The following is a 26560-nucleotide window of genomic DNA, read 5'->3' on the forward strand; positions in this document are numbered from 1 at the left end:
AAAAATAATGATGCTTGGCAGGGCGTTACATTGGTGGCGAGTGAAAGACGCACGCTTCACATTTGAATAAGGAAGTGGCTGTGTGTGTGTATGTGGTGGTTCAGCTCACACAACTCCATGCAGAGAGAAGTAGTAAGAATTCAAACTGGACTACTGGGAAGATTCAAAGATTCAAATCGAAAATCAATTGATGAAGATGGTGAGAGCCTGCAAGGACAACATCCCCTTCCCCTTCCCAGGGAGTCCATTACCCAAACGATTAACCATTACCTTAGCTCTCTTAGTGAGATCTCTCATACATTAAGGAGCGTGGAAGGGGTTAGGGGGCATCTCGCTCAAGGACCGGGGTCAAACACCCCGACCACTGCACTATCCTGCGGCCTCGTCAAACCCTGTTCACGGTTGTCTTGTCACGGGTCATGCAAATCAGGACGGCGCTATCATGACAGCAGGGGGGAGGGGGGGCGGAGGCGAGGGCTGCACGCTTGGACCTCAAAGTCACACCAAAGTCCAAGCAGGGCGGTAATCACAGCAGCAGTCGTAAAGAATCTACAGCTCACACGTTGACACTGCCGAGGGCGGGCAGGGCAAAAGGGACACAGTGTGCTACAATGTCCTCTGACCAGTCCGCTCAACTCTCTGCAGCACGACTGCACAGGACAATAGTGGACTGCCGTGCTAATTGAATTATGCCCGTCAGGAACAATGATACGATTGATAGAAAAAAGGGATTCCCCGAGGAAATTGCATGGCAAAAAGTGGTTGAAAAACAGATTGGCAACACACACACACACACACGACTTGAGAGTTGTTAGTTGTTGGATGACCGAACTCCAAAAACATACACAGCTTGTGCATCGCCATGTCAATAGTGCACTTCAGCATGACACACACACACACACACACACACACACACACACACACACACACACACGTCAGGACACCTACCTGTCAACGTACAGGACGAGAGATGGAAGCGCCATAGTGAAACACGTCGAGGAAAACAACTTGTACAAAAGTCAATACATTCAAGGGTAAAACACAAAAAAGCAGGCGTGGCCAGAACAGAGTCAAGCTCAGAGGCAGGCAAAAAGAAGAACAACGCAAAATAATGCAAAAGGAGCGATAGAGAGAGGTGGAGACACCACCACGAGCCTCTCAGTTGCTCGACACTGCACTGTGTGTGGTGCCGTCTTCACTTCTGCTGGAAGTCCGAGGAATAGGGAGGAGGAAGGGGAGGAGTGGGGCCCGACATCACAGTGAAAACATGTGAACGGACACAAACACACCCCCACCTTGGAGGGGGGAGGTCTGTGTGTGTGTGTGTGTGTGTGTGTGTGTGTGTGTGTGTGTGTGTGTGTGTGTGTGTGTGTGTGTGTGTGTGTGTGTGTGTGTGTGTGTGTGTGTGTGTGTGTGTGTGTGTGTGTGTGTGTCAGTTGTGTCATTGGGATTGTGACCAAGGAGCGGAGGGGACAAACTGGTGGGTGGGAGGGGCGCGTCGGAGGCATACACTACGGCCATAACGATCAGGCTTGCCATAACGATCAGGCTTGCCATCGGGGCGGTGGTGGGCAAGGTCACACTAGGCGTGTGGGAACACGTGGGGGTAAAAACCATGAACACCACACACAGTCCAATTATCCACAGCTGCACTGAAAACACACCAAGTCTCATAGGAAGACGTCCCCATCATGGAGACGGGAATAAGGTCTGCATGGTTTATTTGTAGAATAGCTGCTGGATTTATCGACACCCACGTTTTAACTGGATAGATAAGAGGTTGAATCATGAGTTCCTGTCTGATGGGTAACATTTTAATCCAGATATCCGAGTCCCCCACATCGAGCGAGTTGGGCCTTATTAATAACAAACTGATTTGAAACATCTTGGCGAGCCTGACTCTAGGGGCTGCAGGAGAGTCAAGGGTCTGGACCCCCCCCCCCCCCTCCTCAAGGAAAACTTGAGGATTTTTTAACCCTGACCCTATTTTCATACTTTTGAAAATTAGGACAGTATTGAGTGAGATTTATGTCCAATAAAAGTGCTTGTTTTCGCCACTGTCCAAACCAGATTCTATTCTAACATTATGGAAAGGATTCATGCAGAGATAAAAGTTGTTTCTTTAACTTTGCCTTGATCACGGCCGGTCATTTTAATGGGTTCCAACTAAGTCTCCCTCAATCGGGACATCAGAAAATAGAGTGCAGGTTGAAGAATCATAGAGTTTGCTTAGAAAAGACAGTGTCACATTGTTAGCACAGGGTCACATTACGCGCTTCAGTGACACCATGCCTAATCATGTCAAGAGGATTCAACATGCTTTGCCCTGTACTCAAAGCTAGGGTTGGTAATTTGGAAGAACCAGCCAGAGTAAAATTGATTTAGAACCTCCCCCAAAACATACATCTCCCTCCCTAGCTTTAGCAGCTGGTCTTTCTAGCCTTGTGGAAGATGACTGTGAGGCGAGTCCATGGGCAGAAAACATGCAGGCAGCTGAGCAACTAGGTAGGTTGACAGACTGGTTGGCCGTCTATTTCATTCGAGCCAAATGTAATTATTGGATGCGCTAATTAATGGCCTTCGACAGCCACAGATCTATTTCCTTTGTCGTAGAAATGGATTGATTGATTTCGGTCAGGATGAAAAGAGAATTTCAACTAGTATTAAAACCATTTCTTCGGAATATATTGCCTAACCTAGCTCTAACCTAAACGAGTTATGTAGGATTTTTGTCTAGCCATTTGTGTGCTTTTCTGGGCTTACGAAATGTTATGTATATTGTCTGTCGGCAACAGTCTGCTTCCAAATTTCAAGAAGCAGTTTGACATAATTACAGACCGCTGCCAAGACATTAATATTCCTTTATAGCGGGCAGAGTGAGGCAGGGCTCAAACCTAAAGCTAGGAGGAAGACTAATCCATCAGACCCATCCACCTAGTCACACGCCATTACTATGCATCCCATCGTACACATCGTTTGCATGTCTGCAAGACGTCTCCAAGCACATCTTGATCAAATGGCCTTTAAGAACACGTTTAACCTTCTTGCTAGGTTCCTGTATCCTTTGGCGTGTTAGGCCGCGGTCTCCTTGAGTCATGTCCTGATCTGAACACTGCGTCGGGTCGACTTCCAGGAATCAGTAATAGAGGTGCTTTAGCCAGAACGTTAACGGCAGGGGGTTGCCCAATAGGTTGTTGCAGCAACATTGAGCAACGGACCGGTGAGCACATAATCTCAGTTAAAGCTGAACCAAGCAATGCAATGGGGTTCTCCCCATACTATGCAATAGTGGCACTGCTCCACCGTGGCACATTTGAAAATAGGGCTGCACGACAAAGACATTTAATTTCTGAAGTGGTCCATTTGGTTAAAATATGTTTACTGGAAAAACACTCCAAAGAGCAAAATTGCTATATCACCTAAGTGATTTGTGGAGGATGTCGGTGGCTTTTGATCTACTCTGGGTCAGTCGGTTACAGCAGAGCTTTAATGTAAAGCGGGCCTCACAACAGACGAGGTACGGAGCACCGCGTCGGACAGCGTGGATTGGGTCTTGTTCAGTGTTTAATATTATGAGTGGTAAAGAATGGCTCTGTCATGCGTGCCAAGCATTGGGGCACTGCTCAGGTGGTTTGTTCATTGTTCTATCAAAATTGTGCTGCAGAACTAGCGCTATTCAAGAGCAGGCTAAGAAATGCATTATTGTAGATGATGGAAAAAGAAAATCTTAACTAGAGTATACCGCTAATAAGCATCCTGCTTTTTGATATAGGAGGAGGCGTGCAAGGTAGAAAATAAAAAAAAAGGACCACCTAAGCAATTAAAACGCGTAACAATTTATTTAAAGTGAACAAATCTTTTAACAAGCACCCACCCACACCCACCCACTTTAATCAGCATCCTTACCTGGCAAAGAAGTTGGCTAGCGGGGCGAGTCTGGTCTGCCTGGGTTCTCCCAGCGTGAGCCCTGCCCTCCTGTTGGGGCTCCAGACATCCCTGGGCAAGTCACCCAGGGAGGACAGCGACACTTCAGAGAACTGGCTGCTGCCGCCCGCACCGCCGCCGCCCCTCCCGTCGTCGTGGCGAATGCCACAGCTCTCGTCCGTCTCCAGGGCAACGATGACACTGGAGTCGGAGGCGACCACAAAGTCCAGCGCGTCATCGTTGGAGACGGAGCGCTCCGTGCTCATGCTGGACGCGCTGCACACCGAGCCGCCGTCGCTGGGCGGCCCGGCGCGCCCCGCCCGCGCCGCGGCGTCGTAGCAACCGCGGGGGAACGTGGACGACTTGCGCACCGCGCCGTTGGAGGGCGGGTGGAGGGGCAGCGTGGCGGGGGAGTCGTCGGTGGCGGCGGCGGGGAGCGGCGGCAAGCCGAAGGGCCACGTGTGGGCCTCGGGGTGGCTGACCTCCAGGGTGGGGAGCCCCGAGTCCTGGGAGGCCAGGCTGTGGCGGTCCCCGCCGGGGTCGGGGTCGGCCAGGCTCAGGCGCCGGGGGCTGCTGTAGTAGATGGGGGTGGGGGAGGGGGGCACGGAGGAGGGGGAGGGCTGGTAGCTGGGCAGGGAGCGGCTGCTGCTGCTGCTGCAGGGGCTGGCGTCCGTCCCGGAGGGGCAGGGGGGGTGGTGGTGGTGGTGGTGGTGCTGGGGGTCGTCATGGTGACGGTCCTTAAGCGCAGAGCCATTCTCCATGATGGGGGCATCGGAAACACCTGAGAGGAGGAGCAAGAGGCTAGTGAGTACATTGATGAACGTTCGACTGTCTAAGTCTTGTGTGCCATGGGTTTGCTTGGAGAGGCATTAACTTTGTGAGACATTAACTACACTTGCAATGGCTTCTCCAGAGCGTTATCCTTTTTCTTACAAACCACAGGACGAGAGTTATTGCTGTCACAGCAGCACCGGATATTAATGACAGGAGTATGAGAAAAAAATAATAATAATAATTAATAGGCCAAAAAAAAAAGGGAAGTAGTAAGAAGTGAAAGAAAAACACTAAAAATAAATCTTAAAAACACAGCGAGTAGTCAAAGTCAAATATGAACACACAGTGTTAACATTAAAGGTACTCACAGGCTGCATAAAAAAAACGTATTGAATTAGTCACGCATCTCTGTTGATGGATCCCTCATATTAGCGTCAGAGAGGGCAGAGCCGGTCTGGCTCACATCATTTGAGGAATTCTAAGCAGTATTACAGGGCTGCTGCCCTCCCCCACCCCCAGACATAATGAAGGATTTCCCAGGGTACTAGTAAGACTGGTTGGTTCAACCGATTTGCATTCCTCCCACTCTTAATTTCTCTCTGTGTGAGGCAGTTGTGCGGTACACCTAAGGTGTCGCTTCGCTGACTTGGGTTTTATTTTTAGCATGTATTTTAAACCGTCTCTCAACCACGGGACTGAGTTAACCAAAAGGACGCTCTACCGGTTAGCAGGTAGTTACGAGTCAAGAAGAAATGCAAATATTTAATAATAATTATAACCGATATGCACGATACCCATTGTGGTTCCCACAAATTGTTGATTTATGTTTTTCGAGAATTTCCGATGTTAAAAAGGGCTGTCATCTGCTGATAAGCCATTAGATTAGCTGATTCACAATTTGACCCTTTGCTAAATGAGAGTGTCGACCCTGATGTATGGCCGAAATATCCGACTGGTGCCATACCTTAAATATGAAGTACCATATTTTTTTTTTGGAGGAAGTCCCCTCTACCATCTCACACACACACACACACACACACACACACACACACACACACACACACACACACACACACACACACACACACACACACACACACACACACACACACACACACACACAGTTGTTCTTTTCCAGTGTAAGACAATCTCCCAGCATCAGCAGAGGGGAAGGGGCGGGAGGGGAAGGAGGGTGTTACCGGAACCCAGATGAGCGAGGCATCAGATTCAGATGGCAGGGCCACATGACGGTGCCCTGGGTCCAAATAAAACACAGTGGCTGGTGGGCGTCTCAGCGCTCCGCAGTGGTTAAAACTGTTAAAAGACTGAATGTATTAACTAGTAACTCATGTAGCAATTAGTGGCTTTTATCCAAAGAGACTTGGTGACAATTATTTTCAGACAAATGTTCTTACACATTAATTACACACCAATAAGCAGGAAGAGGTTAGGGAGCATTTTGCTCAAGAAGGCCAACAGGTTAAAATGTAAAACTTGGGGATGACCTCTGACCCCTACCTGCTCCTTAATGACGTGTGTATGAAACCACTTCAAGTCTATTTGGATAGAAGTGGTTGCTCAATGACGACAGAGAAACAGCAAGGATGCCCATAGTGCTGAAAACCCAACCAGTTGCAGTTAATAGGCAAAGACAGCTGATTCCTTGCTTATGAGCAGGTCATGTGGTTTTGCGACCATGAGCTCGGGATAACCACAAGTAACCCCTCAGCTGTCCCAAAAACCTGACCCTGGCCCAGCCACCGACGAGTTTGACGATCAATGATATTTATTTTGAGGCATCCTCAAAAGCCCTCGACTTCTTATGATTGGGAATTGAACCGGCAACCTTTCAGTAGTCCTGGCAACTTGACACAGCAACTGACAAGTTGGACAGAGAGTGTATGTGTGTGCTCAGCCTGGCTCTGCATAAAAAGGTCTGCTTAATGACTAGATGTGGTAATGTAAAATAAAATAAAAGTGCAGCTCTGTTGCCTCAGGAGACAAAGCCACACGTAGAACCTATTTCAATATTTATCATTATGCTATTTCATCATCAGGTAGCCTCGGGTTTAGGGGTTGAAAATCATTAACTCATAGATAGCATCATAAAGCATATACACACACACACACACACACACACACACACACACACACACACACACACACACACACACACACACACACACACACACACACACACACACACACACACACACAGTGACGGAACAGGAAGCATTCAAACACACTTTAAAATGTACAGTTCCTTCCTGTACTTACAGTAACAGTTCTTTGAAATGGCAGATCAAGTAGATTTGGTGTCTAAGCATCAGTATTTTCTAGCATTTATATGAAAATGCAGCCTTTAAGCAAAAGTAAATGCACAGTTCGCCGACTCGAGTCAAGCACCAAGTCCATGTTCTAAACGGCGAGCTGTCATTGGTCTTCCGTTCGCTTTGGATAAAACCCAAAACGCCTGTAACAAATGGCCATATCATTGTGTATTGTCTATATCGTATTGTTGCTACAATGGGAGTGCATTTTCCTACCACTCGGGCTCTCCTGCGGGTCCTTGGTACCCTCCGTCGGGTGCGCCATGCCAGGGGTGCTACAGGTGGGCTGCTACCGCTGACGCGCCGGGTCGGCTCATGACGACGCGCCGCCGATCAATCCGCCTTCACCGCCGCTGCTGTGGCGCCTTATCGCCGCAGCTGCAGCACGTAGTGGATGTGTGTGAGAAGGAGAAGGCGTGATGCTCGACCACATGAGGTAAAAAACAACAACAATATCAAGCTTGAAATAAGCCAGGTATGATTGCTGATGTAAAACGCCGCCAGTTTTGGCTACACTTGTTCGCCGACCGCTTCCTCAAGTAGAGGCAAACAGTGAATCATCCGGTCCTAAGTGCCTCACTTTTGCGTATCACCGCCGTTTCGCACGTTATAGCGTTTCGGCTACGACTCCTAGACCCCGTTCAGCGTCGGTGTTCGTTATTTAACGTCACTTGTTATCTCGAGTTGAATTGTGTTGTTGTCCATCACCACCAGACCCTACCTGTCTCGGTGCTCCAGCCGCCGCCATTTTAAAACAAAGTTAGGGAGGGAGTGCAGCGTGACGAGCCGAGGGCGGCAACGCAGGCAACGGATACACCTGTCGGCCCCTCTATGGTTCTGGTTATTACCCGCAGGTAGTGTTGCCAGATTGGGCGGGAAATCTGCCCGGATCTGGCAACACTGCCCGCAGGTAGAAATAATCGACTATTCTGCCTCGTCATTTCAGATACCCCCGTTGATTCAAAATGTATGAGTCTGTGAATTTGGCGTAGGTAACGACGGTTTTTATTGCTACAGTGATGATGGCTGTGACTTTCACAATACTGGGTCATTTGTATGGCTCCATATCTAATTTCGCAAGAAAAAGAAAGAAAAGGAAAATGCTTGGTAAAAAAAATGCTTGGTAAAAGATGAGTAGGCCTAGGCTATTTTACACACAGAAAATCATTTGATTATCACAGTAGCCTAATTATTAAGGAATATCACATTGCTGCTGCACCTGTCGTTGGACAGGTTTGGGTCAAGACTGAGAAATATTTCCTAGAACATCTAGAACAAAGCAAATGTATGTATATATATATATATATATATATATATATATATATATATATATATATATATATGTATGACGAATATGTAATGGAGAAGGTATTACTGCAAGAAATAGAATATAATTACATATATATATTCTAACAGTGAAAATAAAACCAGGCTTTCATATAAGGTGAACCACCCTGCCCTCTAGTGTCGTAACGAGATTGGCCGCAATGACTCTTTCCTCAAAGCATATTTAAGGGGATACCATTCAATACATAAAAATCACACCTTCAAAATAGGCTGGTTTATTTGTTTATTTAGATGTAAAAGACACTCCACAATGAAACCAAATCATTTACTTGGTATGATCATGAAATCCGAACAACACATCTACTTTGGGACTGATGAGGTTGGGGGAGAACATGGAAGAGTGTAATAGAAGATGAAGGGCATGAATGTTTGGGAATGAAAATAAAGATGTTTAGGGCTGGATTTGTTCCAGCACCACAGTGCAATCATACCCATGTGGTTTCGAATGCATTCTCCAATCAAACATGTTTTTTGTTTATTTGTTTTCAAGCAACCCAGCAATGGAAGAATATAATTAATAAAGGATGCACTGATTTCCAATGCCCCAGGTAAGTGCTTTTTTGTGACTTAACTTTTTCTACAGACAAATAAACACACACCCACGCGCACACACACTCACACACACACAGTCATGTTTTTAATTGCTTTTTTATTTTTACCTAAATCCAACATAAATTGATGGGAGTGTAATGTTTGCATGCTGCATTTGTTTTTTTTAAGACAAAATGCGCAGATCATTTCAGCCATCCCTCTAACTCCAAAAGTAATTAACATGCAAAATTAAGTGATACGATTTCTCCATATCCTAAATGTTAAAGTTTACATGCGCAAAGGTATTGCATAGGACTGAGGGTCCTGGGAATACCCCCCACATTGCTTACCTAACCTACGGTGGCTTGGTTGCCCCTAAAACCCTAGCATTTAAGCATTACCTTTTTGACAGTCAACTAGTTGGAAGTATCACTAATCCGCTCTAAAATCCTTTTGTTTCCTCTTACACACTCGCTGACGTGAGTGCAATTTGTGTTGTTTGCCTTTTTGAAACAATTTCCTGAGTTGTATGACTGTCAAGAGAATCAAAATAAAGCAATCCCCTGAATTCAGAGACCTTGCCACTAGACCTCTACGGTCAACCCAACAGTGACCAAAAAGGAAATACATGTTGCTGGGGGCATGTATTCATACAATGAATGCATGACTCTGCATTGGAACTCAAGATGACCCATCAGAGATGCCGTATGTAAAGCCACGGCCACAGCGGTGTGGACCTTGACCTGCATCAGTTCATTACAGCGGTCGGCACACAGAGAGAAGGTATATGGCAGCACGGTTCGGCCACTACAAACAATGCGATGATGGTTTGGGTTTTCTCGTAATCTGTGCTTCAAATAGGTAGAGTGCAGTGCGAGTTCCTCCCAAATCCCTTCAATAATTAAACAGGGAGAGCAGAAACTGTAATCCACCGCAGAGCCTAAAACACATGCACAAAATAAAAAGAATAAAAGCAAATATTTGCAGGTGCATTACCTCAAAATTTAATTTCCAATGCACAGGCCACAAAAAGTATCAATCCAACCACCCATTTTAGGGCTTTTATGAAATACATGTGTTGAACTAATTGGGGAAAACAAATTACTTGCATTTAGAAAAATGTATGTTTTGCATACACTGTGTTCTCTGAGATAAAGTCTGAGCGCACCAATTTGTTAAATTAGTGTTATAAGCTCAATGCAAACGTACAGACACACGCTCACACACAGTGAAACTGCTGGATATTTGAACAATATTATGAACCAAAAATAAAATTGAGGAAAAAAACACTTCAATAAAGAATAAAGCATTTGTATCTAGTATCTTTCTGAGTCGTCTTTTTCTCTTTGTTTCTACCATTCAAAATAGTATATACTTTTTTTTTTTTTTGCTGGAGTTCTACTGACAAGGGAAAACGCTATACTTTGTTAAATGTTGTGTTAAACTTTGCACAAGGGAAGCTTCTTCACATGCCTGTGTTTCAGTATCGATTACAGGCCTGGCGTGGACGCAAGGTTAAAAGTAATCGTGAAAAAAAATGAAAGAAAAAAAAACATTGTAAAACATATATTCAAAGAACAGCCAAAAATGTGTCGTTTTTCCCCCTCATAAAACGTATCAATACCTAAAGTAAAGCATACTGTCTGGACTGAACAAAATCGGCTTTATCATCTAATCAAGATGTATATCTATATCTATATAGATATAGAACAAGATATAGCTCTATCTATTCCTATATCTATATTGATATCTATATATCTTAAGATATCTATATACATCCAGACTTTCCTTTTTATAATCATAGCACCAATTTTTCTTTTAATCCCGCAGGAAAGGAAAATAAAGACATTTCGTCACACGGGTACAGACATGCCCCTCCCCCCTTCCTTCCCATCCCCCACGCTGATTCTCCGTGGTGTTGTGGACAGTCGCAATAAAAAAAAAAAGAACCAACTTGACATTGCAGAATTTTTTTTTGGGGGGGGGGAAGGGCATTCAGATAAAAAAAGAAAGAAAAACAAAACACCCACACACTACTTCATTCAGAAAGGCATCCAAGCTATTTATTTCTCAAACAACTCAAAAACTACCCCCCCATCCCCCAACATCCATTTTTGATGTAGACTTTCTGAACAGAGGATGGGGTTACAAAAATTAAATGATGCATTAGCACTCGTTTTATGGGGGTGCGGGGGACAGTTTACACATTTTAAACCGCCATCGGTTAGGTCCCTATAGGTCACGTTTAGAAAACAAGGAGTGAGACTATTTGAGACAAACACATGCACATCCAGCCGGACACCACCGAAGCAGTATCCTAAGCTCAAAAGCAACTAAATAAATAAAAACAAAAAAAATGTGAAGGAGAAGTGACCAGGTCAGAAAAGCATGTTTGCTTTTGTACCCCCCTCCCTCATTATACCTAACTGTACGTCTTGGGACCAAAGTACAATGAGAAATAAGATTCAACTAAAATATTTCGCCACGACTGCACATGGCGCAAAGACATGAACACTTGTTTTTTTTTCTTTTCCCATTTTTGTTTGCTTTTTGTATGTATATATATATTTTTGTCGATCTGATTGTTGATTACACAAGGTTTAACATAAAAAGTAAATCAGCAGGATTAGGTTGGTGTGTGAAGTGAGGAGGGGGGCAGTCTCTTTGGAACATGAGCCTTCAGTGAGGTGTTCAAATGAGACCCCCCTCCCCACGTCTCTGGCTGGTGGAGGTCCAGTCGCCAGCGAGGAAGACCCTTCCTCTCTTACAACAGGTGTCCCCTGTAAAACCGGAGTATTCAAATGTTGCTGCTCCCTGTTGAAGGAGCAAAGAGCACCGTCTTATAACTGCAAAGGTATTTCAACCAATGTACAAACGTGTCTGTTGAATGGCTTTAGACTGTAGCAAATGTTATCTCATTATGCAGGGGTAAATGGCCCTGCAGAAATCCTAAATTGGATGAACATCGTATACATCAATAATCAGTTTTTCGTGATATCAAGTTTGAAATAAGAAATGCAGGCGAAGGTAAAGTAAATAACCTTGTTATGCGTCAGTACCTGTACATTGAGATCCAGGGAAAAGAGGGGAGCAAAGAGTGTTTTGCCACCAGCAGTCATCCTGCTGGGTGCTGGTTCCTCCCTGTCCACTTATGCTCAACAGGGGAAACTAAAAGAACCCCAAAAAACAGAGTTAGTTATTAAAGCAGTGAGCATTGCTCAGTCAAATGTGTAGGGTAACCCTTTTTAGGAGTCTTAAGTATCAAAATAAAAATGTGTTACTCTGATTGGCTGAGGCTTCTTACCTCTGCTTTATCTTTGACGAGGTCGTAGGTGATCCCATGCACTTGATCTGCCAATGCACATAAGCAGGAATCTTTTTCCCCACAAGGAGCCTCCTTGTCAATCTTGCTGAGCGGGACGTCGACCCTTTCACTCGCGATCGACAAAGCTGCCGCCTTCTTGCAGTCGAGGCAGACCTCTTGCTCAGCGATGGGAAGGAGGGTGCCAGAGCCCTCCTGAGAATCCAGAGAGGTCTGGGCACTCTTCTCCATGCCCGATTTCTTTAATCTGGGCAGGAACTTCCCAGATTCCAGTTCCGACTTTCCATAGAAAGGGCCCTCACACTCTGCGTCCTCTTCCAGAGGTTTGAGGTCCGCCTGCGGGTCTTCGAAGACATCCACCGGTGGCGGGTCAGGAAAGCTTATCTCTTCTTTTTCGGACTCTGCCTCCGAGTCACTACCTCCGGCGGGAGACAGGTCCGAGGCGGATATCGGCCGGAAGTGTGTCCTGGGGGATATGCGGATGGCCCTGTACTGCGTCCGGTTGATGCCGTATATACGCGGTTGGAGGGCTTCGCTCTCGGAATCTGAGCAAAGTATCGACTTGGGTTTGAACCCCGGGCTAAATGAAGCCATGTCCTCAGGCTCGAAGGAACACTCGACATGAAGTACCTGGGAGAAGGGATTTGTCAGGCTGATGGATGCAAACGGGTATTCTAGGTCTTGCTCCTTGCTGCTGAAGCCTCCATACGACCCAAGTAAATCTTCATGGAAGATGAAAGAAAACCCCTTGTTCAATCCCTCTTCACCTCCTCCCCTGATGGCCTGGTGGTCGCCCTGCCCAAATGACACCAGGGGCCTCCACAGGGGCCTGTGCCCAGGCGCGAAGCAGCTGCTGGCGTTCATGAACACGTCTGCGCCAGATACAGTCACCATGTCCGAGCCGGAGGCCGAAGCTGCCGCCGCCGCACACTGCAGCAGGCTTCCCTGGGCTTCACCAGGCGGTACCACCGCCCAGTTCTTGTCTCCGCTCAACGTTTTCAGCTCTCCGTACACCCCTCCTAGAATGAACGACGTGCTCTCCTTGTCAGAGGTCATGTCCCAGGGCTTGGACGGAGTCATGTAGTCCCCGGCACCATCGGCCTTAGGGAGCTTATTCTTGACCAGGCTGACCTGCTCTTCATTCTTGCCCTCCCACAGGTGATACTCGGATCGCTGCACCGCCTTCTCCGCGGGGCCCTGAATTGGACTCACTTTTGCCTGGACCTCCGGACAGCTGCCGCAGTAACCGCTCGGGCTGTCCAAAAGCATGCCTTGGCTTGGCTTCTCTACTCCTTGCTGAGACGCCAAAGGATCGCCCTCTCCGATGGCTGTCCAAATGTCCTTAATTATCCCTGAGCTGTAATCATCACTCTGTTGGTTTGTGCTGTCAGAATATATGCCACTGTTGTACTGCCTGCTATCGTCCTCCTCCAAAGCTATGCCACAAATTGACTCCAATTTAGATTTCTTGGTGAATGTTTGACTTAACGGTGTGCTAATGTTGCTCTCCTCACACTTCCGACCGGTATCTTCCTGCAAAAACTCTAGGATTTCCTCCTCTAGGTAGGTACCAGAAATTGGGGCGATATTACAGTTAATTTCTTCGTTGCCAATCTGAGCGGGATCCTCCATTTGTACGTTCCCTTGCTCGTTGTCTGAACGCGTCTCCTCAGAGTGCGACCATGGACTACACGTTCGCGTCGAAAGGTTGGAACAATTCTGTTCCGTTTCGTCAAAGGCACTATTTTTGGTCCATATTAGCAAACGAGACTGTTTATTAGAATGTGGGTCGAGACAGCTACTTGAATCCGTGTTGTTTTCGTGACCGACAGCGAGTGAGTCGCAGGGAAAGGGGACGTTGGGGCTATCGTACTGCAGCTCAAAGAGTGAGAAACAGGAGGAGTTGGGCGCAGATGGCTCCCCGGGGGCTTCAGGAAGACGGGACATCTCGGGGTTCAGCATGCTCAGGGTGAAGGACACACTGTCCAGCAGGGGCGACAGCAGGATAGGAGTATCTACAAAGCTCTCTCCCTCTACATCCTCAGAGCTGGAGGGAGAGTAGCTCCCCCAGATTTGAGCCGTGTGGTCAAGATCCTGCATTAGGAATCCGACAGACTCCGATTCCTTCTGCGATTCTGCCCTTATTGCACTTTCCCCTCTCAGCTCAAGGCCATCTAATACTAAACAACATTCTGCCTCAATGTCTCTTTGCTCTTTGCTTTTTTGTCTAATCATGTTGAGGATCCGACTCTCTTGTATGGAGTCTGAGGCACTCGTATCCAATATGGATTGGTATATGTCTACTTCATAGAAGTGAGTAAATTCGGACAGATGCTTGTCATCTAAATCTCCACCGTCCTCTGGCTGAGGGCAGCAAGAGTTTCCAGCGAGGTCGTCTGCTTCGTCTTCCACTCCGTCCGGCCCCTCCACAAAGTGGCCGTCTACGAAGGAGCCCGCCGCCAAGTAGGCCCTCTGGTAGCTCTCGTTGGCGATGCAGATTCCCTGGCTGCCCTCCGCGAGCCTCTCCATGTCAGTGGACAGGGCAAAGCTTTCCATGGATTCAGCTTTGCTTCGGTACTTCGTCTCCAGCTTGCTGTGTTTGCTGCTGAGAGGTACAAAATACTCTGTGATGGGCTCGGTGTACCAAAGGGGCTCCTCCATATACTCTTTTTTGTCCCTAGCCTCAAGGGCAGACTCTTTAGCCTCTGCCCAGCTCGGATCTTTACGGTTCTCCTTCATCGACCTCTTCCCCTTTCTGTAAAGCTGTGGTTGTTTGACTGGGCCACCTCCGACACTGCCTCCGACGCTGCATCCTGCATTCCTTCGTTCCCCTCTTTCGTTGACCTTTGTGGTCAACTTTATCTGTCCGCTGTTGCGCCCTCTCTTAGCCTTCCCCACCTCTCTGGACTTGTGCCTGGTTCTTACTGCTTTGTTGCTGGACGATTTGGAGTCACCTTGGTTCCCGCTGGAGCTTGAGCCGGCCTCGCTAGAGCCAGAGGACCAGGAGCGGGGACGATGCTTCCCCTCTGCTCGGTGCCTCATGGGCCTCTTCGTGTGGACGGCAGGTCTTTCCTCGGCCGCTGCGCTCCCGTGGTATCGGTTTTCCTTCTCCTTGTTTTGACGCTGATGCGCTTTCTCGATGGTGATGGTGGTAGCACCCGGCTCCAGGCTCCTCTCCTTGGTCACCTCTCCTTCGCTGTTACAATCTTTTGGAGAAGAGGTGTCCGTGCTGGTCTGTGGGGCTGCAGAGGAGGAAGAACTCGAGTAGGCGCAGGCTTTAGCCTTGTTCCACACCGTCATGATCTCTTGCAGACAAACAGGTTTCTCGCACAAAGGAGGGAAGGCTTCATAATACCTGATGCCACAACAAAGAAATAAAGAGATTATACAAACGAAGGTACTGGGAATGCAAGCATTGATATTTTAGAGATACGCAGTGAATATCAAGCAGCTTACATTTCCACCTGGTCCTTTGAAGAGGGGGACTCTGCTCGTTCAGGAGACTGGGAACCATCCGATTTCTTTCTGATCTGTTTTGCTTCTGTGAAGACATTTATGTCCAAGTTGCATTCAAGAGGAATAACATTGATTTGACTGAATGCTGCTATTCCAAGAATGGAGATTGTTCAATTAATGCAAATAAGATTTAACCAAACCTTTCTGTTGGTTCTGGATGTCCTTGAGCTTGGAGCAAAGCTCTTCAACCAGGCTCTCAATTCCAGAATTCTGAGAACAAAAAAAAAATAATAATAATTTGTGTCAATGTCAAATGGAGGTTGACTTTGAATAATAAGCAAATTCATTATTTAAAGCCAAGCGATGACCAACAGCTGGAATCCAAAATTACAATGTGATTATAACAAATCAACTTATAATAAATAAAAATAATAGTATTTTTTAGACGCCAAACCTTTCCTTAAAGTCTTATGATGAGGTGAAAGTGAAATAAAAAGGGCATGAATACTGCCCTGCAAGAAATCAACCCAAACATGCAGAACACAGAACTACTCCTAGGGCTGCACGGTTATTGCCAAAATGATTATCACGATTATTCATTGAAGAAAAGATTTTTTTTTTTTTTTGAATTCCACCATCCCTAATGGTAGGAAGCCACACACTGTGACCAGTGGCCAAATTGAAGCCAGGCCACGTCCCCCCCCCCCCCCCCCACCCCCCCCCCCCCCCCCCCCCCCCTCTTTGTATACAAGGCAACACTGGCCTTCATGCAATCCTCATTTTCTATTCTTTGGTGAGCTTTCAGGTGGCTGAATAATTTGTTGTGTTGCATTGCGACGCAGACACAACTCTCTTGCACCCTTTGCACATTTTTTTTTGCTGGTTTGTATCACTTGCCCTAAATCCGAAATATTTCATCCTCAACCGTGTCAGACATTGTAATTGTGTTTTGTGTCTTTCAAAGTAATTGCTAGTCTTTTTCAGATTTCGCGCGGCTGTGCAGGATGGACTCAACGCAGTCGCAGACAAGTGTACAGGGATAGCGATTGGTTTGCTTTGCAGCGGACGGTAGAGCGTATACTGCATGGGCGGGTCTCGTTTATTTTGTTTTTCTTTTTTTTGCGGATGCATTAGTTTACAAAAAAATATCGCGAGAACACTACGCGTCATCGTGGGACGCCGATATCGTCATCTCGATAAAAATTCGATATATTGTGCAGCCCTAACTACTCCCATGTAAAACATCCTCAAAATACACATTATTAATCATATTCCATAGGATGGTTTCCATTTCACAGATGGAAATCACTGTTATTTATAAATATATTCCACAAGGCTACTTTGTTAGGGAAACAATGACAGCACATCATAAAGCTAAGGTGCTTATCGCACTGCAAACTTCCGATGAAAAGATGGCCAATGGACGGACAAAATCTCACAAAGCACTGGTACTGTTGTTCAGGTTAGCTAAACGTTTTGTCACGATTTACCAAACATGTGTCCTGATGTTAACCCCAACCCTAACAACAAGGTATTCTTGTGATAAGTAACATTCCGGAATAAGCAAAGGGAAAGCATGCATGCCCCAGGGTCTGTTTACTTTCTGTTGCCTTGCTCCAGCTAACAAACCCGTTTCATGTAAAGGTTGAGGAGGAGACTTCTGCTACAATGACGGGACCCTTGTTTTAATGCTGCTTTTTTGTGTCCGAAGTGAGACATAATGTACACACATCTTATGGTAGTTTAGCTTCAGTGTGCTTAAACAAAGGAGTTTATATAAAATTGGAACCAATATTCAAATCCTCAATGCAACAACCTAAAAATAGCGATGCATTTCTGCATCGTCATAGACAATGACAAATCAAAACAGCCCTCCTTGGCATCATAAGGAAATGCAACTCACCAGTATTAACAACAACATTAAGCTCAGGCAAGATGTTTCCGCGATAGCTTCTTTAATGCTTTTATCAATGAGGACCCTCAAAGGTTTAACACTAACTGATTCACTTTTTTACTTTTCAACAACACATGAAACGCTTGCTTAGTCAAGTCAGGCCTGCTTAGTTGTGAAACATTAAGCAATTTCCAGTCTGTCACTGTGTCCAATTCAGCTATTAGAACCAGTCTAAAATATACTAGATAAGCATAATGGGACATCTTTATAAACATATGCGCATCCCCAATTACCAAGTACTCTCTTCAACAAACGTAAACGGAACACAATCTTTCTACTTAAACTAAACTTGGTTACCAGAAACTAAGGCTGACAAATGCTCAGCTCGCGGTCAGAGCCAAGAGTTTTGAGTCAAAACCAGAACCACCACTGGAACTAATGCTGCCATAACTTCCCAGCACAAGCATTTCCCGTTCCCGGTCACCATCGTGGGTCCGTTGCTTACCATGTCACCGGGCTAACGGAACAGAGGGAAAGTTCTCAGCCCTGTGCTGCTGCTGCTGCGCTCCCTTCTGTAACATTGTGCTAATGCCTATCAGCTGATGCCAAGCAGCTCTGCTGCTCTCTGCTGCTGCAATCCCGTGCAGCGCGTGCTGGTTAAAAAATAGACCGCAGAGTACCGTAGAGAGGGGCGCTCACTCTGCCCCTGTGCCTCTCAGACCCTCCCCCCCGCCCGCTTCCTCTCCACACACACACCATGTCGTCTGTCTCTCTCCATTCTACTGACCGCCCTCAGATTGGCATGCAGGGAAATCCCCTGCGTTCACTAGGTTTTTTAATATGGGGACAGGGAACGTTGGACACAATAATTAGACAATGACTTCCTGGTTTGACTCAGAGTTGTACCTGCTTACGGTGGTGACATCCAGAACAAGGTAGCGGCCTACAGTGATTCATTATCCAGTTCCTTGTTGGATTCATAAAAAAAGTATACTTTTGACCTTAGCATAACCTTGTCACTATGGAGAAATGCCATCAGGACCAGTGCATAGGGTTATGTGTCCTGTGAGTGCATACAAACCAAAAAGTAACCCAGTGCCACCATCAAAACCAATGCCATCAACATGATAATCAATGCATCAGGTAAAATAGTATTTTTTATAGTAATAGTGGACAGTGAGATGCATCAACGTATAGAAAGCTACATGACTAGCTTCAGCCTTACGTTTAGCATTGTATATATCCCATACCCAGCAAAGATAAGACTGTATCACTGCTATATAATGCAATGGCCAATGTTACGATATAAATGTCACCATAAAATGAGTTATTTGAGAAAGAGTTATTTGGAAAAGTGTTTGAAAAAACAACTTCTCTTACCCTTCTCTAACCCTATTTACAGTAACTGATGTGAACGGCCATTTGATGCCTTCAAAATCAATTGATATTGAATCAATACATAATCAATAAATTGCTGAGGGGCTGACCTCATCAGAGGCAGAACGCAGACACTGCACGGCGGCTTGCTTCTTGATCTCCTCCAGACTCAGGTCCGTCCCTCCCTTCCTCTTGCTCTTGCCCCACTTCTTCCCGGCGCCCTTCTCCCAGCCCAGGAAGATGTCGTTCTCCTGGTGGAAAAGAGGGAACACACTGAGCCAGACAAAAACGTCAGATCATTCAATACTTCTGCTTCGTGTTGCTTTGGATTTGTAGTTCCCTTACAAATAAGAGTGTACAGAAACTGAAAAAAAAATTCACTGGGAAACAACTGTGACAATAGAATAACACAACTGTGAATAACTGTAAACTTAAAAAAATCTGCTTTGACAACGAATAAGGATCTGGACACCCTGTTTAATGACTAAGAATAGGTCAAAGGGTTAAATTCTTACGACGAGGCCAAGGTCGTGTAGTAAAGAAATACAGAAGTGATAAATAACACGAAAGTGGAGAAGATATGGCAGCTGCTATCACGAATAAAGGTTTACTACTATGTGAAACTACTTGAATTAAGTCAGGTGTTGTTTTATCAAATGTGCAGTACTGTTAAACATGGTCATCCTGTATGGGGAAACTCTTACAACAAGCCAAAGTTCCTATACATAGTAAAATAACTAACTTGGTTGACGACCAGTTTAAACTTCTCGGGATTAGTCATTTCTATTAATCAGGCCTGAATCAAAGAAATGGCATGACGCCCAGTGCGTACCTGGTCCTGCAGGTCATAGTCGTAGCTGTCGTGCAGGAGGAGGCTGAGGACGTAGCGGGTGTAGATGACGGCGTCGATACCACACTTCTCCAGCTCCTGGCCCAGCCAGCTCTGGACCGGCCCCAGCGACTGGCGCAGGGACATGTCGGAACCGGGCAGCGGGGAGCCCACCGGAGGGAAGGGACGGGGGCGTGAGAGGCCTTGGGGAGGAGCGGGACCGTCGGAATCGGTGCTAACGGGACGCATGGAGCTCTCAGGTGTTGGTCATCCTCAGCTGGAGTGGCATGGTGATGGCTGGGTACTGCGGAGTGGGTGCGGGTGGAGGGGTAGGAAGGATGGGCTGGGTGAGTGTGCAGGGGGGGGGGGGTCACTTTGGCAGGGCGCACCAGAGGGGGACTACATGGGGTGACATGTAGGATGTTGTTGTTTTTCTTGTTGTACTTCCTTTCTTTGAGTTGTTGTTTTTTATTGCTTTGAGCAAAACTGAGACTTTACTCGTCAGGCATGGCTTGTGCTGATTGGAGGCATCAGCTGCTGTGCAGAACACAACGGTGTGTTTGCCTCTCAGTCGCAAGGATCCATCTTAGAGCCAAGTCTTACTTCACGGGCACAACTGGAAGTGAAGAAATGAAAAGCAGGCATTAGTTTTATTAAAAACATAAATAAAAAGTCCCCTAACCAGGTTATCAAGACAGGCCTCAATCAACACTTTGTCAAAAAAGAGATTGCAGCAAATAAGCATAGAATCAAATTTAACAGCAAAATACAATTAACTCACAGTTCAAACGTTTAACATCAATGGTAGAATCGTTTTGGTGCTGGTCTTTCATATTTCCAGGTAATATGATTAGAGATATATAGCCAGAGGTAAAAGAAAACCATTTTACGAATGTTTTATCTTGTGTTAGTAAAGTGTGTATTTGGTTTCAGACCACAATGGCCTCAGCGTATAGACCCTTCCAACTGTTCAGTGATAACATGAAAATAAAAAACAAATGTAGGCTTGTGTCATCGTGCATTATAAACAGACAGATACAGTAGGGCTGTTTCATTGTAGTAGCTCATTGGTACAGAACCAGCAGCCAATTCCAACGCAGAACTACAGTACATGCAACAGAAGAATGTTATCATACTTCTGTCTTTTAACAATTCAATGTAGATTCAATGTAGATGAAGAACTCGCCAGTAAGGTAGCTAAAACGTTAACCAGCTAGGCTTTTTCATTGGCCTTTGGGTAGTCCATTCAAGTTAGACATATCAATGTCAACTCTTATATTCCAAGACCAAGATTTTGAACGTGCTTATGGCTGTGTATAGTATTGGCGAACTCGAGAGAGTTAAACTCCTGACTAAGCAATAGTCAGTCAAACAGACGCTTGCTGTCAAATGCATGCGTTTCAGTTGCCAGCAGCGGATTATAGAAACAGGGTGAGGAGCAAATGGAGGCTGGGCCGATATGATTGGCTGGCCCGTCCGTCACTCAAGGGTCGCATTCTATGCACTGCCCGATATAGTCGTCTAAAAGCTAAGATACAGCTATGCTTAAACAGACCCTGAGCTAGTTCAGTGAAAGTGAAACAATAAAACGGTGTACACAAAACGAGTTGTCACCGCAACGTAATGACCATACCAAAGGTAAATGACGGGCTAAAGTCTGCTAGACATGGCTGACGATAGCCGGGTAGAATCAGCTGCTTTGCCCGTCATTGGCAATGACAAGAATTGCATAGACACAGATATCACCGGTCGGTCTGACAGCTACTTCAAGCTCACGTCCAGTCAGCTGCTCTTCCACGACGTATCGCGAGACAACGACACACCACCCAACGCATTTCCCATGCACTGTGTTACGACGGTTGGGATTAGCGGTCTGCCATTAGCCGCTAATGCTACATCAACTAATAACTGTTAATGCGTAGATAGATATGAATAAGAAACGTTGACGCGGGTGAATAAGACGTCCTGGGCCGTCATCCAAGTCGGGGGGAAGGGGGCAGTAGGTTTTGGGGGGCGGAGGGGGTAGCAAGGTTAGCCGGATAGCCGACCTTTAGCTAACCAGTGTGCTAACGTCAAGTTGGCCAACTTCTCCCAGAGCATAGTCCAAACACAGCCAGTGTGTGACAGTTGGCCTTAGCTACGTTGGGTTACAAAACCGCAAAAGCCCGACGAGGGACCACTCAGAATGTGGACACGAACTCGTACGGTTTTTCTTTTTAACTACAATGCTCGTCCGTGGTGGCGTAGATAGTGCGCGAGAGCAGGTGAAGCTTTTGCTATTGGGGGGGGGGGGCACACACACACACACACACACACACACACACACACACACACACACACACACACACACACACTTCCCCTTTAAACTGTGGACAGATATCGCGAACGTATAACTGTACATTTAAACTACGAAGACAGTAAGACACACTGCTACCGCGGTATTAAAGCAGAGAAATGCCCGGTTCAATGAGAAGTCGCTCGTTGATCCACTCGTTGGCCAGTTGTTGTTGTGACTAACCGGGAGGAGGAGCGGCTGCCCGGGCGAGCTACCGCCGGGGACTGTCATTCCCCCCCCACACCCCCCTTCAACACTGTGGCGCCGTACCGTCCACAAAACAACCCGATCCTCACACTCAATGGCTGAACGAGGCCTCAAAACGAAACATTTAAACGACACACTTCGATTGCCGGTTCGTCGTCGTCCCCACCTACCGTGCCGTTGGTTGAAGTAAACGCGGAGCAGGGGGAGCGGTTACTTCTCTCCCGCTGCCGTTCCGAGCTCGAGCTCCGGAATCCGCTGCAGTAACATCACGTATCATGGACGCCGACACGAATGGCGCTGTTTTCATTCGACGCCGTCGAGGAAACTGACCGCCATTCCGGCTCCAGCAGGAAGAATTATTCCGTGTGCGCCTTAGCAGCGGCCTGGACCAACATGTCGTCCGGTTGACTCGGTTTCACTCGCTCCGAAAGGGGGATATCTTAGCGCGCCTCCCACCTCGCCCGTATCCAGGCAACAAGGCAAACCTCTGCCGTCCTGCTTCCAGTGGGTTTTATATTCTTCCGCTAGCTATTGCATCAGAAGCGTAAATAGTACTTATTGGCCATTCGGGGTCACCTTAAATAACATCTTAATGTAGTAGAGTCTGGCCCGATTTAACATTATGTCTTGTGCAATCCAAACAAAGTAAATCAAAATTCAAATTACAATTAATATACAATTATTTCCGTAGTTTGTACTCAGTTATAAAATGTGTACTGCATTCTGTGGGCAGCCTGCCAAACGAGTGTCCTGATGAAAACAAGTTACGTTAAAAGTCATTTATGGATTCAGTTATATGGATTGAAATGAGATCTAACACTATTTCATATGATCATAGTGCATATCATGACACATAAACACATATAATAAATTGAGAAAGAACTGGGCCATTATCAACTGCCGAACAATCAACTGTTGTCATTTATTTGTGTATTTACTAACTTATTTAGATTAAATCGTTTCCCCTTTCTTCTAAACACAGCCATCACCTTCACTGTCTATATCACACTTCCTTTCATACACATATCCCGCCAGTCGAGGTAAAGCATTGTGTTAACGTGAGGTATGGTTGTGTGCGGGGTGGTGGTGTGGGGGGTAGGGCGTCCCTTTTTGTCTTTTTATTTAGCAGGAGCACCTGGCCCCTGAGAACCCGACCCCCCCCCCCCCCCCCCCCACACACCGCACCCCCTCTCCACTCATGGTGTGGCACACTTCATTTGTCCTGTGGGCCTCAAGGGGTCATAACCTCTGAGAATAAGTCGAGTCAAGAGCTATTGTCCATCTGGTCGCAAGTACCCACTCCCCCTCGCCCCCTCATTTCCATGCTGTTGTACTGCCGCAGCTAATTATGTGCGTGTGTGTTTGTGTGTCTGTTTGTGTGTGGGATAGAGAGAAACAAATTTCTTCCCCCATGTCGATTTCATCATTTTCCCCTTTTCATTCAAACAACCCACATTGTGCTTGTCACCTCACACAACCCGCCCTCGTCATTGACAAGTGTCTTTCGGGATCTATAAAAGAGAGAAATCCCGGCCGGCATCACTGCCGCCTCCTCCCCCCCCCCACCTCCTCCTCCTGTATATCTGCCCAGCAGATGATCACTGGCATAAAATGAAAGTCAGTTTGGGAGCAGATGGTCTCGTTAGAGAAGATCTCTTTGTAATCCTCTCTCCCAGGACTACCTCGCTCACTGCCGGGTGGTTGATCCCCAAGCGTTGGGCGAGAGCAAAGTAGATTTACAGCCGTACCACCTTTCTACTGCCCCATACCCATTCCATTGTATACACATTCTAACAGTATTAACCAGCAATAAACTGATTTACTGCTTTGTACTGAACAGGAAAATGTTAGTTTGTTTGGGTAACCTTCCAGTTAAGCACATGTGGTGATATATGCTTATATGAATATTTCTCCATTACAGACTTTTAACAATCTTCTATATTTTCTATGAAAATAAACAACCAACCACATAAGTGAATTTGTCTGATATGATATTTGTGGTTGGGGATGTTTACTCCATACTGATAGTATACTGATACTTTAGTAAAGTTTGTGTTTGATATCTGATATGTGGATCTGTGTTGTTGTATTGTAATATAGTATATCAGCTAGCCATGCAAAGAATGTATGCACTTGTGGTATGGCTGTTTGTATTAAAGCCTCCATTATATTAACAGATCAGGTGAGACGGTGGGACCCAAAGCTCTAAGGTGATTCAAATGATACATAAACCTGAGTAGGAACATTTGGAAATGATTATTTCATTTAGCCTACTCTGTGTCCTCACTTCAAACAGTACGTGGCTGACGTCTGAGCAAATGATTGGACAGTGAGTAAATACAACAGGAAGTAGAGAAGACAGGAAGTAGGGAGAAGAAAGGGGAAGTTCTTCCCTACTCTCTCAGAGACACTACTGCACTTCTAGGAAGCACGTTTGGTGTTTTCCCTTCATTATATGCAGGTGCCGGTGGTTTTTCAGCATGGATGTGTAACCAGATATCTGGAACACTATCTAGACTGTTAGCCAAACCAACCACCAAATGCCTGCCGTGCTGGAGTTTCACAACCTGTTTACCGCCCCCATGTGGTGCGTTTCAACTTGTGAGCTTGATCACACGTATGCATGTGTGTGTGTGGAAGTGCACGTGAACATGCATTCATGGAGTAGATAGGGAAGGCAATCAATAGCTGTGTGTATGTATTGCCCTATCTAGGCTGGACGATAATTTCACATGATAATTTCTCATAAAGAACCACTCCCCTTAAGTGTTAATGGTATTCAGTACTTAAATACGTTTACGACTCATTCAAACACATAGCTCAGTAGAAGTGGTTCAGGATGTGGTGTGCCCTCAAAATGAAACATAGGGGAGAATACTAAGTAAGTTATAGGTACTAAGTAATTTGAGATTTGTAACAGCGAAAGAAAGGAAAAAAGTAGTCGACACTGGAGCTGTGAGTCGTGGGACTGTTAGGACTTTCTATAAAAGGATTTTTATTCATAATCATATCCTGATGAAAAGAGTAAAAATCATCATGATGATACGCTTTTCTTTTCTGCCCAGTCATTGCTCTAAGACACATTCATGTCCCCTGGTGACCCCCAGACAATGGCACACCAAACCTAACATGGGAGATTTAAAGACAATGCGTTATATGCAACTGAGGGAAACGGTGGCATTTCCCTGGTGTGTGTGTGTGTTTTAACAGCGGTGACAATAACTCATTCTTGACTCTGTCATGTCTCGTCACAGCCCAAGGTGTGTCAGTATTTGTGTGTGTGTGTGTGTGTGTGTGTGTGTGTGTGTGTGTGTGTGTGTGTGTGTGTGTGTGTGTGTGTGTGTGTGTGTGTGTGTGTGTGTGTTTGGGGGGGGGGGGGGGTTGTTAAAACCATTGATCATAGTGCTCCTTTTGTCTCTCTACAACTCACATGATCATCATATGATTAGATCGATAATATGCCCCCCGTCCTCCTCCTCCTCCTCCTCCCCCTCCACACACACACATCCACCCCTATTTGACACTGTGAATGCCCTCCGCCGCTGTGACAAATCGGTTTTCTCTAGTGCTAACCACTGTCCTTCCAGTGGATTCCTAAGCCAAGCGGGTAATTGTAGTCATCTCCATAACCCAGCTTTGCTCGCTGATCAGATCTTTACCTGTTTCTTGTAGCCCCTGGTATCTAGGTCACCAAGTGCACCCGCACAATGTCCTTAGGTGTCACACACACACACACACCACACACACACACACACACACACACACACACACACACACACACACACACACAGAAACACACACACACACACACACACACAGAAAACACACACACACACACACACACACACACACACACACACACACACACACACACACACACAACACACACACACACACACACACACACACAAACACACACGTACACTAGTGTACAACTCATTTTGTTGAGATCCCATGATGATTCACCCCGCTGCCATCTTTCTGCCTGAGGGTTTCCCCAGCGGTGCTTCTCCAACAGGTTTAGCGCCTCTGAATTATTATCTGAAGCTAATGGTTTAATAAACTCAGCTTTGTGGAGGCCATTTTGCTCTCCACTCAGATGCAGGAGAAGAGTTGGTGGATTTACACGAGGGGGCAAAGTGTCCTGGTTTGACATACCGTTAGCACTGGGTTATTGAGTAATGGTGTTTGTGTTTTTGTGTGTGTGCCTTTGATACGTGTGTGTGTGTGTGTG

The 26560-nt window shown here is 46.1% G+C and overlaps 2 protein-coding genes across 4 annotated transcripts in view; both read right to left on the reverse strand.

The window, feature by feature from the left end:
* Positions 1 to 8148, reverse strand: part of LOC115529243 (TBC1 domain family member 14) — a 33047-nt gene extending 24899 nt beyond the window's left edge. The window contains exons 1-3 of one of the 2 annotated variants that reach the window (XM_030337822.1): positions 7750 to 8148; positions 7245 to 7406; positions 3907 to 4705 (exon numbers count right to left, since the gene is read on the reverse strand). In XM_030337822.1, the coding sequence (XP_030193682.1) occupies positions 3907 to 4705; positions 7245 to 7293 (848 nt within the window). In that variant the 5' untranslated portion in view covers positions 7294 to 7406; positions 7750 to 8148. Of the gene's footprint in view, positions 1 to 948; positions 1272 to 3906; positions 4706 to 7244; positions 7407 to 7749 lie in introns of those variants that run through there. The other variant, XM_030337823.1, reaches the window with a different exon arrangement.
* Positions 8149 to 8583: 435 nt separating this feature from the next.
* Positions 8584 to 22807, reverse strand: kiaa0232 (KIAA0232 ortholog). Of its 2 annotated transcripts, none has more exons than XM_030337811.1 (8): positions 22497 to 22807; positions 19788 to 20400; positions 19066 to 19206; positions 15885 to 15954; positions 15685 to 15769; positions 12211 to 15583; positions 11966 to 12074; positions 8584 to 11720 (listed from the first exon to the last, which is right to left on the reverse strand). In XM_030337811.1, the coding sequence occupies exons 2-8, from the start codon at positions 20031 to 20033 to the stop codon at positions 11704 to 11706; spliced, it is 4041 nt and encodes a 1346-aa protein (XP_030193671.1). In that variant the 5' UTR covers positions 20034 to 20400; positions 22497 to 22807; the 3' UTR covers positions 8584 to 11703. The 2 variants fall into 2 exon arrangements, with proteins under 2 accessions (XP_030193671.1, XP_030193672.1); XM_030337812.1 differs by having other exon boundaries at positions 19066 to 19228.
* Positions 22808 to 26560: the final 3753 nt, after the last annotated feature.

The sequence above is a fragment of the Gadus morhua genome, chromosome 17 (genome assembly GCF_902167405.1).
Source record: "Gadus morhua chromosome 17, gadMor3.0, whole genome shotgun sequence".
Lineage (NCBI taxonomy): Eukaryota > Metazoa > Chordata > Actinopteri > Gadiformes > Gadidae > Gadus > Gadus morhua.

Excerpts from the sequence above, each read along its gene's own strand:
- kiaa0232 (XM_030337811.1), bottom strand. The coding sequence starts at position 20,033 with ATGCGTCCCGTTAGCACCGATTCCGACGGTCCCGCTCCTCCCCAAGGC. Across the intron at positions 15,955-19,065 it reads TGCGTTCTGCCTCTGATGAG|AATTCTGGAATTGAGAGCCT; the intron begins GTCAGCCCCTCA and ends TTTTGTTCTCAG. Across the intron at positions 15,584-15,684 it reads TCAAAGGACCAGGTGGAAAT|GTATTATGAAGCCTTCCCTC; the intron begins GTAAGCTGCTTG and ends TTGTGGCATCAG.